The sequence below is a fragment of the Ambystoma mexicanum genome, chromosome 4p, assembly GCF_040938575.1.
Source record: "Ambystoma mexicanum isolate Mex_15411 chromosome 4p, UKY_AmexF1_1, whole genome shotgun sequence".
Taxonomy (NCBI): Eukaryota; Metazoa; Chordata; class Amphibia; order Caudata; family Ambystomatidae; genus Ambystoma; species Ambystoma mexicanum.
The window spans coordinates 29,728,318-29,748,442 of NC_090927.1; the positions used below are offsets into that span (position 1 = coordinate 29,728,318).

Sequence of the window (20,125 nt, forward strand, 5' to 3'; positions counted from 1 at the left end):
GTGAGCAGGGCCGGTAATTCCCCATTCACCAAGGCACTTCCCCATTCCAATTTTTGCCCCCATAGGGCTCAATGGGAATGGGGAAAGAGCTTATTACGGTACAGCAAATTGCGGTACCGTAATTAGCACCAAGGTCACTTTGCGGGCCCGTTCCTTAACGGCTGGAAAAACCAGCAGTTAAGGTGGGGTCCCGCAAAGGGATCTCGTAGTAAGGAGGTAAGGGTTTACCGGTACCGGTGCCCTTACCGGTACCGGTAAACCCTTACCACCTACCGTGTAATGAGGCCCTTTGTCTCCTTTTTGCGCTTAATGCCATGACTTCAGGTAAGCGGCTACCACTCCTGCAAGGGATGGGGGATGTAAACTGTGACTGAGATTCCATCCTGCCCAAAGTCGCAGTTGAATGGGGCAGTGTGCTGGGGACCTCCCTGATTAGTAAATCCATATTGATGACCTTATTATTCGTGATGTTCGCCATTGTGACTGGCATTTTCTAAGAAATGGTCGAGTGAGGGCCAGAAATGGCACTGTGGCTAAACAAAAAGAGGACAGCCAGGCTTACCAAAATAGCCAGGGATGATACATCAGACCACGGAGCAGTCATGATAGGCTCGACAGGTCGAACAGGCTCCCACTGGCATGGAAGGCAGCAAGAGGTTTCCAGTGTTCCCCAGTATTCTGGGAAGCATCCTGGAAGCCAAAGCACCCAAGGGTCGGTGAGCGAGGATGCCGGGATCCTCGGAATGAATCTCATCGGTCACCGCACCATCCCACTAGAGAAAAGGACCTTGAATCCACACCCAAAAACCCAGCACATGTCAAGCCGCATCGCCTAGTATGGCCGCCTCCGAAGTAGCAAGGTGGCTCTCCGATTCAGACCTACCACACATGTTAGACCTTCATCCTATCCTCTTTCCAACCTCTGAGCATGTTTCGGGGCAGCAGTCAGGAAAATATTGACATCCGAGAAGGCTCTTTTTTTAAGCTTATTTTAACGTATCAGTCGCTTATTGACCAATGTTGGTCAATTTTGTTTTTGAAGATTCACGGACACTTTAGAAATGTGAAAAAGACATGGCCATGTAATTGGTAATATTGGGCTATTATTGAACATAGACTGGACCAAAAGGTGCTCAATGGAGGAAAAGCTGTCAATGGGCTGGGAACCATACTAGACTAGATGATGCATTGACCAAAAAGAATGCCAACCCCCCTCTAAACTACCAACACAACCGTAAGCAGAAACCAGAATGCCGGCATTGGTGTTTACCACTGGAAACTACTCTCCCAGTTTAATATTTCTGCCCCTTTTAATAATAAATGCCTGCCTCCTCCTTATTAGTACTCTTTAAATTATATCGGTTCCCAATCATCAGGTAGATGGTGGCATTTCTTAAATGCAGGTACAAATCTGAGCTGCTCACAGGCATCCCCCTTAATTTACTCCAAATGTAGGCTTTGGGAATCAGGGAAAGGGTAGCCGGGGCAAATATGAGCTGCTCACAGGTATCCCCCTTAATTTACTCCAAATTTAGGCTTTGGGAATCAGGGAAAGGGTAGTCGGTGCAAATCTGAGCTGCTCGCAGACATCCCCCTTAATTTACTCCAAATTTAAGCTTTGCGAATTAGGGAAAGGGTAGCTGGTGCAAATCTGAACTGCACAGAGGCATCTCCAGAAGTACTGTATCTGGTATATGAGAATCGGATACAAGTTAGAAGGTGCCGTTCAACGCTTCTAACTGGCATCAAAGTTCTTTACTCCATATATAGTATTTCAGAATGTGGGGCATCTCCACCTTTTCTCTAGGTATTGGCTGCGTGACTTGGGTATAAGATAGCGGGTGGAAATCTGATCTGCTTATGGGCATCTCCAGATTCACCCGATCTGCATATTGCAGAATCTGGTGTAAGGTAGTGGGTGCAAATCAAAGTTGAAAATGGGTATCTCCAGATTGACTCAATTTCTTATGTTTGAGAATCAGGTGTACGGTAGCAGGTGGAAACCAGAGCCTATCACTGGCAGATTTACTCCATGTGCAGTGTTTGAGAATACAGTATAAGGTAGTCACTGCAAATTGGAGCTTGTCAAGGGCACCTCCAGATTTAATAAGTCTGTAATATTTGAGAATCAAGTAAAACGTAACAGGTGCAATTTGGAGCGGCTATGGGGCATCTCCAGATTTAATTTATTTTGTAGTATTTTGAGAATGAGGTGTCAAGGTAGTAGCTGCACAACAGAGACGCTCACAGGCCCATCCAGATTTACTGCGTTTGTAGTATTTGAGAATCAGGTGTGAGGTGGCAGCTGAAATTCAGAGCTGCTTGCAGGCATCGACAGAATTACTCTATGGAGCTCTGTTTGATGCGCCTCATCATTTGGTGGCGGGGAGCTGGTACATGTGTGTGCTCTAGAACATTGGGCCTCATTACGACCCAGGCGGACTTCGCGGTGCTAAATGCACCGCGAAGCATGGCGGAAAGCCGCCGATAGCGCCATGGGGGTTGGCGGATTTACCGCCCCATTCCGACCTCGGCGGAGCGGTAAATCCCCAATCCCCATTCTGCCCTTCCCCATTCCCATTTTTGCCCCATAGGGTATAATGGGAGTGGGGAAGGAGTTAATTACGCCACCGTAAAATACGGTGGCGTAATTAACAACGAGGTCCCGTAGCGCCATGGTTTTCTCCGGCTGGTAAAACCAGGCGGAGAAAACCTCCATGGCGCTACGGGAACTCGTAGTATGGCGGAGAGGTACGCCATGCACTACGCTGGCGTAATACCCTCTCCGCCAGGGTCCTAATGAGGCCCATTGTCACGTCCTCTATGTGCTAGATGGAATCACCAGTAAATATCTAGACCAAATAACCGGACAGACTCAAGGAAGATTGTGAAATATTGGTTTAATCTCAATGAAAGAAAGCAGGGAGAAAAACAGCTTTCAGAATAGGTGCATGCATATTTTCACACCTTATCTTGTCTGGACAGAGTTTATATACTTTTTCATATGGAACAACAGTAGCAAGCGCCTTCTGCTCTCCTGGTTATTAGCGTATTCTGCGCTCCGTGTACCGCTGACATCTGCTGTAGCACACGTTAACCTTTGTTCATGGTCTTACGATTTCTTCCACAGAGGAATCATGGGTCTGGGTGGGAAAGGGCAAGGTTGCTTCTCTCCCTGTCGCCCTCTCGATTCTCGCCACCTTTCTTCTCCTCTTGAACTGCCACCCTGAAATAGCTCTTTCGTCGTACTGTCTGCCTTGCTCCTCATGTGCTCTTGTGCTCCACTTTTTATCCCTGAGGGCAAGGGCCCTCAGGTGTGAGCAATTCTGGTTAATTGCCTGACCCTTATGCCAGGACAGGTCAGGTAAACGGCTCTAGTGTTTGCGTCTGAAAAGGAGGGGTTAGAGTTTTTAAGTATCCTACTGAGTTGGATGGGCAGATGTGTGAACGCGGTAGGGTGAGATTGGTGGGGTTTGTGAAATAAACGAGAATGACCAGAGTTCTTATCCTGACCCGAATAGGGGGAATTGTGGGAATGGAAGTGTGTTGTCAAAGCAGACTGGGAGTTCGGTAAATAAAAATGAGAAGAATGACTGGGAGTATCCAGAAAGTAAATAGGCAAACAGATACTCTTGGAGAGGTGGTTTTCAAGTGCAGCAGGGTTTGGGCTTGTAGGGGTTCTACCAGATGTGGAGGAGTTTGTGGGTTTTGACAAGGGACATATTTTGGGTGGAAGGGAGTTTGTTTTGGACCAGCCCATAACGTCTCTGATATTTTGTCCCCTTCCTTGGTGTAATACCGCATCTCAGCTGGGGCATTCGCCTGAACATAACCCCGGACTCCCCTACCCAGGTGATCCTTCCTTGCTCGTCCACCCCCAAGTTTGGGATCTGCGAGCGCCCACCCATCCCTGGCAACCTGAATAAGGGATTCTCAAGGTTTCCCTGGGAAAGCACCTTCAGGTTTCTTACATGCCCTTCCCCCGTGCGGGTTGAACTGCAGTGCTTCAGGTGGGGATTCCACCATGGAACACCCAGACTGCTGGTCCAAGCCTTCCAGCATGTAATCGGGATTGTTACCGGCAGGACTTTTAACCCCTTTCTGGTCTACCAGGGATGGCATAGAAGATGTGTTCAAGAGTTCTCTCATTTTTCTTGCTCTCTCGATCTTCCTTACCCCTTCTTGAGTTGCCATCAGTTCCTCCTCTATACTCTCAGGACAGATCTCCCTAATGTGGCCCCACGCTCCACAAAATAGGCACCGTTCTGATTGAGAGGCTTCGGAGTCACTCAGAGATATAGTAGAGGTTGACCCTTTTCTATCTTGATTAAGGGAGCTAAGAACATTTCGGTGACATGATTGTTTTCCAATTCCTGCTCCTCCTGGTCAACATACGGTTCTTTGGGTATCTTCCCATTTGGGTTTCTCACCTTCTATTTCTCCCTTTAAATAGTGTGAATGGGGTTTTAGAATTGTATTTTCTGCAGGAGGGATCACTAGGTCTTCGCCTGATGTTTTCTTAGATACATTTTTCCCCAAGATTTCATATATTGGGTCCTCTCTGGGTACCTTCCAAGGGGTTTCATATACCAAGACCCCTACTCTGTCTCCCCTGTAGATTTTTACAGGGTTGATGGAGAAGTTTATGAAGACGAAGGTTAATTCATCTTCGCCAGAAAAAAAAAAGAGGTAACCATTTCACCTTACCTTCTTTGCAGGGGAGAATATAAAAGGGCCAACCCAAGTGATATTTTATCTTTATCTGTAAAGATATTAAGGCTTTATCCCCCTGTAGCAAATAATCTTGAGAGCAGAACAGATAATAGGTGTTACCCTCAATAGTCTGTCGGACAGGTGAGATGGCTTGAGAGATCAGGGGAAGAAATTTGATTCCCATTTGCTGTTCTCCAGATATAAAAGGGGGTGGTATGCTTTCCATATATTTTAGTGGGAAAAGGGGTTTGATTGGATTGGCCTAGTGAATGAAAGATTCCTGAGTTACCTTGGAGGGAATTGTTCATTTGTTCTTTCCAAATACTGTGGATAGGGCATGGACATTTCTATTGGGTCTTTCCTTATATAAGTGGGTTCTCCAACTATCATCAATTGATTCACATCCCACCCCTGCCACCATAGGTAAGGAACTCATGTTGGCAACAGTAAAAACAGACAAGTGAACATAGTTCAAGAGTGTTTATTAACCTGTAAAAAAATGGGTTGGAAAAAACACCTAATCTAAACCTAAATCTAAGATGGGGCAAGCTACGACTATTAAAATAAAATAAGGCAGTCCTAGCGGTGTCTTGTCAAATAAAAGGGCCTATACTAACAAAACAAAACAAAAAAATACTATTGCCAATCCTTACAACTAAATACAGAAAGTGTGTGGGATAAGGTTCTTGAGAAAGAAAGAAGTATTCACAAATAATAAGTCAGGCTGTAATAGCCGGGGTTCTACCTTCCCTACAATTTTAGCACGGGATAAAATGGAATTCCGGAGCACACCATGCATTCAAGCTTTTGTCAGCACAAGCCTACAGTTCCATTTTCAGGTACCAGGATCTCTGGCGGGAAAGTCTCTTTTCTATAAAAAGTCTCTTGCTCCCAAGGACCTGCTGCATACAAAAATAATAATCAAAGTGTTCCTTTCTGTAGGGTTAGCAATATCGGGACCTTTGGTAGTTCTGATGTGTTGCAAATAACAAAACAAAAGTTCCTACTGACAATTTCACTTGGGTGTTGCTTTTTCACCCTCGGACCTCCCTCTTCGGGCTCAGACCTTCAAAGAATCTTTTAGCAATGTCAGGATCAATGATAGCTCTGTATCATACCTCCGCAGGTCTGATGTGTTCTAAATAATCATAAAAAAGTTATTTCTCGATTACATTTCGGACGCAGACCCTCCTTTTGAATGTTAGCCTCCCTCACTGTGGCTTGTTTTTCAAAGGATCTTCAAATATTCTTCTCCATTATATTCACAACTCTTAATGTCTTTTTAAACAGTTCTTCTGTTTCTGGGTGATGCTGGCTTCACCCCTTGGTCGCCCTCTTCCGGGCTCAGACCCCTCTTGAATGTTAGCCTCCCGCTGCCAGGTTCACTATGGCTTGGATTTCAAAAACAATCTTCTCTGTCACTTTAGAACAATTGTTAATGTCTTCTTAAACAACAAACTGTTGACATCCCTCTGCCGGGTTCACTTTTGTCAACACACTGTTTCTTGGGGTTTTACACTTCGCCCATCTTGTCGGCATCCCTCCTTTGGGTTGACTCTTGCCACTCTTTTCTCTCACCATGCGGGATTCATTATCCTTAGCTTTTAATTACTTGTCTGTCAAAGACTTTCGACTGTACAGCGGATTTTGCTAGACCTCTGTATGACCACTTTGACACTATTCTCATGGCCTTTACACTGCCTCCTGTAACTGGTAGTTTCAACAAATATGGGGAACCAAATTAGAGTCTCTCGCCAAACACACACGTGGTTTCGGGCCCTTTTCAGCTGGCTTTCCCCTTACGACTTTCACAGTTCTTTGTACCTTCTTTAGCTTGCAACTTTTTTATTCAACACAGTTCGGTTTCTTATCGGTTCTCCCCTCGACTCACTGGCTGTGATGAACCGCTTGCTGTTCCTTGTATCAGGAGTCAAGGACGGAACCAGGGTAGCAAGTGCCTTCTGGACTCCTGCTTATTAGTGTATTTTGCACTATGTGTACCCTTGACATCTGCTGCAGCACACATTAGCCTTTGTTTGCGGTCTTATGATTTCTTCCACAGAGGAATCGCGGGTCTGAGTCTCCTCCTCTTGAACTTGCGCCCTGAAATAGCTCTTTTGTCGTGATATATGCCTTGCTCCTCGTGTGCTCTTGTGCTCCACCTTTTATCCCAGTGGGGAAGGGAAAGGGCCCTCAGGTGTGAGTGATTCTGGTTAATTGCTTGACTCTGCCTCACCCTTGTGTCGGAACATGTCAGGTAAACGGCTCTAGTGTCTGCGTCTGAAAAGGAGGTGGTTAAAGTTAAGTATCCTACTGAGTAGGATGGGCAGAAGGTGAAATCGGTAGGGATTGTGAAATAAACGAGAATGACTGCAGTTCTTATTGTGACCTTAATAGGGGGGAATTGCGGGAATGGTAGTGTGTTGTCAAAGCAGACTGGGAGTTCGGAAAATAAAAAGGAGAATGACTAGGACTATCTGGATAGGAAACAGGCAAACAGGTTCTTGGAGAGGTAGTTTTCGAGTGCAGCAGGGTTTAGACTTGTAGGGGATTTACCAGATGTGGAGGAGTTTGTGGGTTTCGACATGGGAGATATTTTGGTTGGAAGGGAGGTTGATTTGCAGTAGCCCATAACGGTCTCTGATATTTCGTCCCCCTCCTTGGTGTAATACTGCATCTCACTTGGGGCATTCTCCCGAACATAACCCCAGGCTCTCCTACCCAGGTGATCCTCCCTCACTCATCTGCACCCAGGGTTGGGATCTGCGAGCACCAACCCTTCCCTGGCCACCTGAATAAGGGATTCTTGAAGTTTGCCTGAGAGAACACCTTCAGGTTTCTTACATGACATACCAAACATTAAGAGTCAAGAGGCACTTGGGAGGCATACCCCTCGTCGGAGTGATGATATATCCGGGAATATAGCTCAGCGGCAATGTGCTTGCCTTGGAAACAAGACGACACAAAGCAACACAGGTTCGATCCCCGGGTCCGCGCTTGGAAACCTCTGGGTATTAAGTGCATTATAAACACGCAACTAAGACATATTCCTCTAACAGCGCCTCGATGCCCCCGGGCTGTGTGAGCGCTTTAAAAATGCAAATAAATAAACATACCGAATGAAAAGAGGCACTCGGGAGGCATCTCCCTCATCACAGTGGTGACATACAGAGTGTGAAGAATCAAGACGTGCTCAAGAATAATCCCTTTCATCATAAGGGTGAAATCGACAGAGAACTGGTAGAAAGTGAGTTGCCCAAGTAGATACTAATGAGCAGCAGAGGAGTGAATAAGGCCTGTACATCCTTATTCAGAAATGTGTGAGAACTAAAGAAACTTTGTAAGGTTTATAAGAAGAACCGCCAAGCACTAGTTGGAGGAACATTTCCAATTAGACCAGGAGAAGGGAGTCATTCTCCTGGTGTTTGTAGAAGAGCTTGCATGAACACTATTTTTAGTTGACTTTGTAGTGGCAGGGATAGAGTAGTTGGTTTAGGACAGAGGACGGTTTATAAGTATTATTTTGTCACACATCCTGATGAGCACCCGAGTTATTCTAAGTTGAGGCAGGGAACATCCTCTCTAGAAGTAAGGAGAAATAGGTTTCTTTCCTCGTTTGAATAAAGGTCTTTCACCAAAATGCAAACACCTCGCCAGTCTCCTTACTCCATCCCGCCACACTTGTGTCAGAGGCTACATAGGGCACCCAGGTAGGTTTGGGGTGGCTGTGCCAATATAAGGGGACAGGCAAGCACATACAGCAGGCGGGCAAACAAGAAGGAAGAATAGACAAGGTAATGCAGAACAACGGAACAGGAAGAAAGGGCAGACCTCAATGGTGAACAACCAGGAATGGGAACGATGCACTGGAGAAACGATGAGGAATCCCACTAGGGGTGTACACAGAGGGTGGACTAGAGACTACCCACAGAAATAAGGAAAGCTCAATGCCTCTGTGCAAGTTACTTTTACAGGCACCACTCCTTGCAAGCTCATGGAAGGGGGCTGCAAGAGAGGCTTCTGTGTCTGGACCCTAGGGCACAAACAAGGAGTGCACTTACACGAGACAAGCCGGCGTGGGTCCAGCTGGAACCCACAGCGGATGCCCTTCGAGGCAACAGAATGCAACACACTGCTCCATTAGATTCACTATGGACTACAAGTAAAACAAGACAAAGAAAGGGACAGAGATTGCTTCTTAGGGTATAGGAGCCAATCCCTGTACAAGGAATACACACAGGCACGGGTTGCGGACACCATACAACACTTATCAGATGCCAAAAGCCCCAAAAGGGAAACAAGAGTTCAGAACAGGAAAACGGGTACTAGGAAAGCAGAACACCATAGCACGGAACTGGCGCAAGGTAACTGAGGCAAGGAGCTGGGACCAGGTAACAGATACAAGGAGCTGGTACAAGGTAACAGAGGCAAGGTGCAGGTACCAGGTACCAGGTAACAGAGGCAAGGAGCAGGTAACAGAGACAGAACAGGAAAAAGAGGAAAAGCAAGAAGGCAAGATTCTAAGTGCAAGGGTAAAGGAGCCTAGAACTGCAGACTTAAAATTAAGGACCGGAATCAAGGAAAAGCGGACTGGGCTATAGACCAGGAACAAGGAATCTCTGGACTGAAACTCTGGACTAGGATAGCAAGGACTAAACTGCAGACTGGGAACAATGAACTGTTACTCTGGACTGGGAAAAGAAAGGCAGGACTGCAGACAAATAACAAGGAAACTCAGGACTGGAATCTAGGAAGCTAAAGCCAGGTAACACAGACTATGGGCACAAAAGAAGGTACTCCAGGAAGGGAACAAGATAATTAGTTGTAGAGAGCAAGGGGCTGCGGACAGGGAACAGACGACTGCAAGCAGGGGCGCAGGGGAATGAAGGCAGAGTAGCAGGGACTACAGGGCACTGGAACAGGAGCAGGTTCTGGAAACAACAGGGCAGAGCAGAACTCCAAGGATCAAGGTTAAAAGGGCTGGGAGTGAACTCAATGCAGGAGCCCTGTGCTCCTGCAAGCAGCTGCTTAAATACTGACCTTCCCTGTGCTGAAGCAGGCTAATTGGCAGCACCTGGAGTAGCACACCTGAAGGTGATTTGCCTCCTCCCTCTCTGGTCCAGGGAAAGACAAAGCAGCACTGATCTCTAAGGCTTCTGGGGATTGTAGTTCTAAGACTGCTGCATAGGAATAGCCAGGGAATTAGTACTGCCACACGGTCCATTATGGGATATGTAGTTTGTGAAATTAAATAAGGAAGTTCAAAAGTCTTGCAAACGGAAAGTAAAGACATACATATGAAAAGGTATTGCCAGGGGAGGATTATGGTTATTAAGTTGTCCCAAATAGTCCAAAATGGGTGCCTATTGGTGCTCCAGTGGCACAGTCATGACAACTTGTTACAAATAACCCCATCTCTGCAACGGTCTCTGGTACTGTGTTTATTTGTGTCAGCAAAGAGCAAAATGAATGTTACAGAGGACCTGGTCTTCCCCTTCCAAGCTGTCCCCTCCAGCTAAGCGTTCCAGGTGGGGCAATCGTTGGGAAGCCCAAATTATCCTGCCCGCAGGGTGACAATGACCAAGGTCGTTCTAAATGGTCTCAGCACAACATCTTGATAAATCACCAATGTCTGCTGCATTGCTTTTAAAGTGACCATCTGCATCGTACTCTAGGATAGTGCCATCCATGTTTATCTGCTCTACTGAAATAATGGGTGTTTTGTCTTTTTAGATCCTATCTCACTGTTTACTTTCCCCACAGGTTACAGGTCCTTTTCATGTCTATGGACATTCTTCAAGAGCTAAAGAGGGAAAGACCTGATCTGGAGCTCGTCACACACTGCCCGTAAAGTGTTGCATCTTGGACGTTCCATGTGCGTGGTCTTCATACCAAAAATCTGCCTATGCAAATTTTCAGCTGCTTCTCATTGGAGCCAAACAATGTGCTGTTTGTCATTTTTCAAAGTCTTGTTTGCCATTTGGAAGCTTGTTTTTTTTTTATTGCATTTGGTTAAAAACCTTTACAATTAAATTCTGTATACAAAATCTAATATATTTCTCTTTACAGGTTCTTTAAAAATATACAAAACATAAGTTTAAAAGAAAAAACAGAAGTTTACACGTTTAAATTAATCCAGACATTCATACATCAATACCTCATATACAAAAGACGACTTCTCATAAATCATTACTGTCCCATCAGCTTTGAGTCAATGTTTGTTAGGACCGATATTAGTCTTAGAGTTAGCTTAGTACTTTCACCCAGCATACATCTATGCCACAACGCTTCACGAGACAAGTTAGAATTGGAGATCATATAATTTCCAAACTTTGATTGTCGCAAGTCTTCAAAATATTTGCAATAGATAACTAGATGTTTAAGGGTCTCAAGTGTGGACACATCCTTACAAAATCGGCAGGAGCCCTTGTTAGATTCTTTATCACAAGTGCCCCATTTACCCAAATGTTCATTTGTGTAAAAAAGATTAAGTTTAAATCGTAGATATGTGTTACGAGCCGAAGTAGAAGGAAACTGCATTAAGTAACCTGATCTGTCCCCCCATTTCCTTCTAAACCGGGCAATCTCATAAGAGGATCGATAGGACCCGATTCTATTGGCCTGGCAACTCCAATAATATAGGTACAATTTTTGTTTACAGCTAGGTAGACCTAATATTAGATCCTCCTTTAGGATACCAAGTATAGCCATTAAATCATTCATTTTACCTGCATATTTGGTCAAAGATCTCATACAACCCAAAACAAGATGTTCGTTCAGGTCTTCATAAAGAGAATTAACTGGGGGATCCAGAATTTTTGCATAGTTATTCAGAAGCCTCCAGTTCGTTTAGCTGATAGAGGAAGAATACCTAGTTCATGACAAACTATATCATTTGGAACAGATGGAGGAAGCCTTAAGACACTTTTCCAAATTCCTCCTTGAAGTGTGTCTAGAATGTCGTCTATTTCATATATACACATATCTAATACGTAAAGCATTGATGGTTCCACTTTTAGGAGATAAAATTGAAGGGCGGGCAAGAGAGAGAGACCGCAATATTTACCAATAATTAATCTCATTTGGGAAACAAGGGGTTTGATTTTCTCACACATTTTGTTTTTCCACCAGATCTTTGAAAATGAGTTTGATAGAGGATACCCCAAATATTTAACTTCTTGGATTATGGCAATCCGGGTATCTTCCATAAGCCATGTATATGGGCAACTCTTTTTGTGACCGTCCTTAAATATTAAAATTCGTCATTTGGAATGATTGATTGGCATAACAGATAAAAGCATTTAGTTTACGCTGTAGGCCAAACGGTGTTTTGTCAAGAATAAGGATGTCATCAGCAAAACCAATGTAGTTCAATTTAGTTCGACCAATTCGAATGGGACAGATAGTTTCCTTTACCCAACATTCCTCTATATCACATGTATACAGATTGAACAACACGGCTACCAGGGTACAACCTTGTTTCAACCCAACTTTTGATGAAATGTTTCCAGATAACGTACCTTCCTTATTAAGGCACACTCTATAAGTGGTGTCAGTATGAAGTAGATGTATTAGCGCTATCAAATATGCCGGGAAAGCCATCGCCTTCATCTTCAACCACAGATGATCCCTTAGCACAGTATCAAATGCTGAGCTCAGATCAAGAGCAGCCATATAGACTGCCCCCGAGTGAGTATGCTTGGAATTCCACTCAATATGAGCAATGAGGGTAGCATTGAGAGGGCATCCCATTTGCTGACGAAATCCAGTCTGGAATTTAGAGAGAGTGGCATTAATTTTCATAAAGACTTGGACTTCTTCAAGAATTAATTGACAGAATACCTTAGATGATGCATCAGTTAACGCAATAGGGTGAAAGTTACTAGGGTCGTCAATGGGGCCTTATTTGTATATAGGGATAATAGTTGCAGAACACCATGAGCTCGGAATAGCTTGGGAGGACAATACTGCATCAAATTTGTTTTTCAAGATCAAAGCCCACAGTTGTATATCTGATCTATAAAGACATGCTGGACTACCATCAGGTCCCATGGCCCTAGAAGGATTTGATTTTTTAATAGCCCGTGTAATATCTTCTATGCTCCAAGGGGAAAGCAAGGGTATTATGTTCTGAATCACATTTTTGGGATTGTTTTGAAATACAACAGGTAGCTCATATTTCAACCTGAAATAGCTGGCCCACTGATCAGCAGAAATAGCATTTTCTTTCAACCCTTCATTGGTGCCATTAATCAGTCTCAATAGGGACCACATTTTGCGTGTATCGCTTTTCAAAATATGGTATATCATATTATGGTTGCCTTTCAAATAGAGTTGTGTTTTTAAATGTTTAACAGCAGTTTTATGAGTAGCAATAATAGACTTTTTTTTAGAATAATATTGTATTGAGTCCAGAGACAACCTTGTTAATCTTCGTAGCTTATAATTCCTAATCTTCTTAAATTGGAAGATTTCAGTATTGAATATATGTAGATGATTTTTTATGTCCAATGGAGGTTTGCTGTACTTAGACATTTCTTTCAGGTGGATTTCAATCCACTTAGAGATAATTTGATCAACACCTGCAGGATCATGGGAAGAATCAGTCAATAAAAGATTCAAATCCAGCTCAGCTCTAAGACGCTCAGTTAGTTGATAGCAGACGGATGGGTTCCATCGGACAGAAAGGCCTGCACGATCATTCTCAACCAATTTTAGAGAATAGGATGGGGTAAATTCCCAACCCTCTAGTTTTAATTTTATAGAGATAGCATTGTGATCACCAAATCCCAGGTTCTTAATGTTCACAGTATCCGATAGAAGGCAAAGGTTAGATGATTTGAAGAAATGGTCAATATGAGAATACAGACCTCCCCTAGACCAACTATATGTGTGATCCATCGTTCCAGTGGGAATTACCTGGATATCCCAGTTGAGAAAAAACTCCACCCATTTTTTCCCGTTCTTAACCGAGCCAGAGGCTATAGGAAATTGTTGGCCCGGGCCTAGATTCTGCTTTAGACAAAAGGAGTTGAGGTCACCCCCTACCACCACACCAACCTCATCATGGAGTGTAAGAACACCTTCTAAGATGGAATCCAGGATGTCAGTAATATCATTAAACATTATTGTCAGTCTATTCCAATAGATACACATAAAGATAAGGTATTTATCCTGTGGAGAGACAGGGGATATTTCTATGGCTATTACATTACCATCCTTATAAACAAGTTGCGTTGAGGATTTACAGGGGTTATTTACTAGGATGGCTAAACCCCCCGAGGGTCTACCCTTTTCCCCTCGAATTGCAGGTTGTAAGTAACAGACAGAACCATCGATAGTCCGATGAGAAACATGCATTGTTTCCTGTAATAGGACTATAGTCGGATATTCACCTTCATCAATGGAGCCCCACCATCTATTAAAGTTAGCAAACCCACAGCAATTCCAAGACAGACATTCAAATAATTGTTTGTGATGAGCAGGGCTAGGATGGCATCACCGACACCGTTGCCGGCGTTGATTGCGGTAATGTATTTAAACCCAAAAGTACAGCAGCCATTGCTATTATCTGTTTGGCCAGATCACCACTGATTTGGAGCGGCTGTGCTTGCGTCATATTTTGGCCAATGGTGACTGCAGAAGCAATGGGCTTGTCTAGGAAGATTCTTGCATCAGAGTCAGAATGTATCAAAAAAGGGGTCAATCCAATAAATACAAAAATGTTCTTTTTGTTCCCACACAACTTTCATGATTAATCTGGAATAGAAACCACGTGTCATCCTGTTATTATATCTGTTTGCTAGTCTTATCCAATCGATATCATCTGATCCTACAGTTCTCAAGCAGGGTATTGTGTGAAAAGCTTTTAACAGGGACGAACGATTCAGATTTAGTTTGACATTAATACTGGGGTCACATTCCCAACCAAGTATATAGGGTGGATCGTGGATAGACTCAAATTAATTATGGACCACTTTATGGCTGCTGTTAGAGCTGCCAGCCACATTAGATTCAACCAATTCGGTTGGTGCCATAATAGCATTTCCTTTGGGTGACTTAACTATTGGCGGTGGTGGCTTGGGCCCCAGATCAGCTTTTGGGTCTTTTACGACTTCCTGAGATCGTAACGGGTCTCTACCCAATACACCCAACATCCAGGGCTCCACAAAAGTACCATTGTGTGAATCAATGTCAACAGGCTTAATTTTGGAAGCCCTAGATGCAGTAACATAACATTTCACATTACTTGAGGACGTTTGTTTATGGCTCATGGGATAGAACTGAGAGAGTGACATTTGCATCCCCCCCCATGATGTCGGAGCTGTGTGAACTAGATGGCAGGTTCTGATGGGAATCTTTCCTCCCTCTGATCTTTTTTACATTGACATTTTCATGATTACTCTTTTTTTTAGCCTCATTTGTTTTCTCTTTATTTTTATTAGGAGGATTGATATCCAGTAATACCCTAGATTCGTCATCCAGTTGCGATAGATTAATGACTGCCTCGTTCTCGGGTATAGCAGGCATTGCTTTTGGTTGCGTAGATAGCGCAGCCTTCACCTGTTTCTTTGCTAATGCTGAGGCTTTGGCTTTCCTTTTTTGAGCCCTACCCGCAAGCCTCTTTTCCCTCCGGGTTAGGACTGTTGTGGGTTTAGGTAAAAGATCACATTCAATAGACTCAGACATTTTTCAGTCTCCCATCAGGGAACATTCACCCACAAGATCAATTAAATCTGTTAAGCGAGAGGGACTACCAGGACTATGAGGCTTATTAGTGGTTTCAACCAGAATGGCAGAGGGAGTGACCACTGGTAGAGGTGGTGATGTCTCTGTATTCATTTTGTCCAGATGATGCTCGATTTTTTGGACTGTGGACAAAATTTCATACAAGTCGTCCACAATAACATCAGTCTGTGTACAAATCGAGTTATATGATCTGGGGTTTAATGTACCAGCATAGGGGCGCTTTTTCTGCATGGTAAGTTGAAAATGCCATCGAATTGAATGGCACTATCCACCATAGCCTTTTTCTCGGGTTGCCTATGAGAGAGAGCAGCTACAGCGTCGCATGTAAACAAGAGGCCTTCAATTCTGTTAGTTTTATTGGATAATTCAGTAATTGTTTCTCTCATAATTCCTATTTCATAATGTGAACGCTTGTGTCCCTTATCCAGTAAATTGAGAATTCTTGAGAGAACTGGGAAGTCAGGGTTTAGAGATGGTACATCGAGAGTGATGCTCTCAGAACGTACGTCATTTTTGGAAGCATCTTTGTCTTTTCCATTCAAACTAGACTGGAATTCTTTGATGTCCAGGTTCATTCTATCATTAAGTGCTGTTTGGGCACTAATGGCTTTTGGAGAACTCACCATAGGTTTATTAATTGAATCATTGGACTCAAAATCCATTTCCCAGGTCAATTTAACAGTTTCACCACTTAAAGGTTCAGGATTACTTTCAGGGGCGCTCTTGCCTTTGGTACTCAACATAAAGACATCTTCTCTCCCAACCAGTTTCGGGTTAGCTGGAGTCGATGGTCCAAGGGAGAGGCGAATACGCTTACTTAACTCTGCTTCAATAATGGGGCCCATTACAGAGCAGTCAACAGTTTCCTCTTTCTAAGAGATATTGGAAATGCTATATAATCCAAAATCATTTCCCTGAATTGAGTCAGTTGCGGGGATATCACTAGGAACACTATTGTTTAGGTCCTTTAGCTTAAATTTAGTGTTCCTTTCTGAGGTATCCATCATATTATCAGAGCAGTGAATCATGGCAGAAACATCCTATTTGGGAACAATACCCATTTCATTGAAGACCATAATTTTCTGATCAGCTGGAGTGCTATCACCAGCCCCCACTTCCTCGGTTAACATGGTAGCTTGATGTGCAGGTGAGTCCACCAAATCAACAGGAATATCCTGGCTCACAGTAGAGGAAGGAACTTTAGTTAGCGGCTCTATTAGTTTCCATCCACTATGCAAGCCATTAACCATTCTGCGACTCACGTATCAGATAAGAAGCAATGGGGTTGGACTGTGATCACTCACACTATTAACGGCCAAAGACCTTTGCTGCGGCACAAATGCGTAACCACACAAGTTTATATTCAAGTAATACTCACTAATTGTATACAAAATAGGTAGTAAAGAAATACAGTGTAAGTCGCATAAATTCCAGAATTACCGCCCCTTACCCAGCCGCACAGCCGAACAGCAAAACAGCACTGGCAGTGCACTTCTGGGGTGCGCGCGCGGGTGCGCGTGCACCCGTGTTATGAGCACTACGAGGAACGGCGAGCGGGAGGGAGGGGGCGTGTCACGCTCGCAAAGGATCTGCGTGAAAAAGAAAAAAGAAAACGTAAGTAAGCCTTCTGGGTACACTTACAAATACACGTACACAGAGTAGCACAGAGTCCTTATGGTCTTAGGTCCAAACAGAGAGTCAGAACAGAGAGTCCAAAGTCCAAGGCAAAGTCCAAAGGCAATAGTCACAGAGTTGGAGATAGAATAATTAATTACTCTGGAGTTGGTAGTCCACGAAGCCCGTTTCGCCGCACTGAGGATGATGGGTTTCCTCTTGGCCATAGGCGCCTTCCAGACTGAAGTGGAGAAAAAACGCCGGCAGGATCACGCCAGCAGAACCCCACAGCAAAACAGCACTTGCAGTGCACTTCCGGGGTGTGCTTGGAAGCTTGGTTTGAAAGTGTTGTGTACTGTGTCTCTTCTTGCTTTGGTAATAATTATTTCATTTTATTGGCCATTTATGTAAGGAAGGCATGGTATCAAACAGTGAAAACAGACACAAGTGATCACAGTTCAAGGGTGTTTATTGAGCTTCAATGGGTTGAACGCCTATCTAACACAAAATCTAAAGTTGGGCACAAGCTACGACCTCATACAATAATAATGCAGTTCTAGTAGAGTCTCTGTCAAAATAAAAGGGCCTATACTAATAAACCTATTGCCAATCCTTACTTCTAAATAGAAAATGGTGTGGGAGAATAGTGTATGCAAAAAGATAAGTGTTCAAGAAATAATATGTCAGAATAGTTGAGCAGTTGTCTTCCCTTCCCCACGTTTACAGCACGGGGCAAGGTGGCCCACTCGAGCTTCGCACACACTCTGGCCTCTCTGCCACGAGGATGCAGTTCAAAACATAGGTATCTGGGCCTTCTGCTCCAAAGTCTCGTTCCCAATAAAAGTCTCTTGTTTCAGAGTGCCTGGCATAACAAACAAATACCAAAAGTCCTTTCTCATCAGGATTTTCACATTCACAAGTTCTCAGGTTTACTGTTCACCCCAGTCTCCCTCGATCGGGCTCGGACCACGGGTAAGTGCAGCCAAGGCACTTACATCAGATTAGCCCCTAGGTCTGGCCTAGCTTTGCGATATGTCCTAGACGTCCTAGCAGGCATCACCTATCCAGACCATAGAGGTGCTGTGAAGATCTTAGTGCAAAACAGTGGGAAAGGCGCATATCAAATAAAGGTTGGAGATAATAGAGCTCAGGGAATCCGGGGGAAGAGAGCGTTGTTTCCTAAAATGGAGGATATTAGGAAAGCTAATAAAACCTGGAGAGGGGGGAAAGGCTTTGGAGAGGCAGATGCAGATCCCTCAATTACATCTGAGGTGGTAAAACCAAAACCCATTATCGAGGAAGTTGAGATAGCTCACGATTTAGCATTTGCTCAACGGAATGACCCCTTGCTAGCAGAGGCTTTTCTACATGTACTACCAGAAGAGGAGGGAAGACTGAAGCGGGCCATTCTTTTTTCTAAAACAGGGATTACTTTATAGAGTAGATCGTCGCTCCGATGGTACCCCTAGACCCCAGATTATGGTACCTGAAAACCATAAAAGAATGGTGCTGGAGATTTTCCTCTCCCACTTAACGGGTGGTCATTTGGGAACAGCCAAGACACAGGGGCAGGTAATAAGTCGATTCTGTTGGCCTGGAATTCATGCTGATGTTACAGACTTTGTGCTTACCTGTGCCCTGTGTCAAAAGACTAGCTCCCAAATACCTCCTCCAACTCTGCTCCAACCTTTGCCTATCATTGATGTGCCCTTTTCCCGTATCGGTATGGACATAGTTGGGCCCGTTGAGCCATCTAGGTTGGGGAATCATTAAATCTGGTAATTGTAGACTATGCTACAGAATACCCAGAAGCTTTCCTATTACACAATAACACGTCCCAACAAACTTGAAACATCTAATCCCATTTTTTTCACAAGTTGGTTTCCTGAAGGAGATCCTAATGGATCAAGGGAATACCTTCATGAGTCAGTTAATGGCAGACATGAAGGATATCCCACACATTAAAACTCTTAGGACCTTTGTCTATTGCCCGCTAACCGACAGATTAGTAGAACGTTTCATTAAAACTCTTTAAAATATCATTCAAAAACTGGTTGAGGCCGATGGCAGAAATTGGGATGTTATGAAACCTTGGGCCCTTTTTTCCATCTGGAAAACACTGCAATGCTCGCTATCCTCATTAAAATTATTGTATGGTAGGAAACCCTGGGATGTTCTTGACATTTTAAGGGCAACATGGGATGAGTAGGAGGAAGCCCTCTTACCACTATCACAAACTGCCTATCATAAACAACATGTTGTCTAAATGGCATGGAACCTATGAGGTGATTGAACAAACAGGGCCATACAACTATTGAGTCTCCCAAACCTATAGGCAAATCAGAACCCATATCTATCATATAAACCTCCGTAAGGAACAGAGAGAACACCCTGTAGAGACCACCACAGTGGTATTGATTAGTCAGATAAAAATGCGTCGATTCCCTCTCACTTACTCCAGACCCAAAAACGAGACCTACAAGATTCATAAAACCAGTTTCCAGACGTCTTAAAAAAGAACCAGAGAGAGTAAAAGTTTGTCTTTACTACATCCACACATGCCCAGGAAAGGCTGTTAATATAAAACCATATCGGATCCCGGAAGTAAGAAAAGGAATAGTCATACCGGAGGCAGACACATTTTACAATCTGATATTATTGAAACATCCCAGAGTCCTTTGTCCTCTCTGATAGTACTCGTTACCAAGCCAGATCATGGCGGTTCGGCATTGATTTCAGGAAGGTGAACGCGGTATTCCAATTCAACAGTTATCCTATGCCAAGGATAGACAACCAGATTGATTGATTGGAAGCCACGGTTTTCCTCTCCACGACTGATCTGACAAAAGGATACTGGCTAGTTCCCGTTAACTCAGAGGACAAGGAGAAAACAGCTTTCTCCACCCCTACTAGACTATTCCAATTCAAGGCATTACCTTTTGGACTTCACAGGCCCCAGTCACATTTCATAGGTTAATGGACAAAGTTATTCGGCCCTACTCCTCTTTCTGTCGAGCTTATATCGAATATATAATCATTCATAGCAGGA

At 43.9% G+C, this 20,125-nt stretch overlaps 1 protein-coding gene across 1 annotated transcript in view; it reads left to right on the forward strand.

Moving 5' to 3' along the window:
* The window catches only part of LOC138452928 (NACHT, LRR and PYD domains-containing protein 12-like), a 716,497-nt gene extending 705,749 nt beyond the window's left edge, over positions 1-10,748 (forward strand). Inside the window, exon 12 of the mRNA XM_069605289.1 lies at positions 10,477-10,748. Coding sequence (XP_069461390.1) covers positions 10,477-10,564 — 88 coding nt within the window. The 3' untranslated portion in view covers positions 10,565-10,748. The remainder of the gene's footprint in view (positions 1-10,476) is intronic.
* The last annotated feature ends 9,377 nt before the right edge of the window (positions 10,749-20,125 follow it).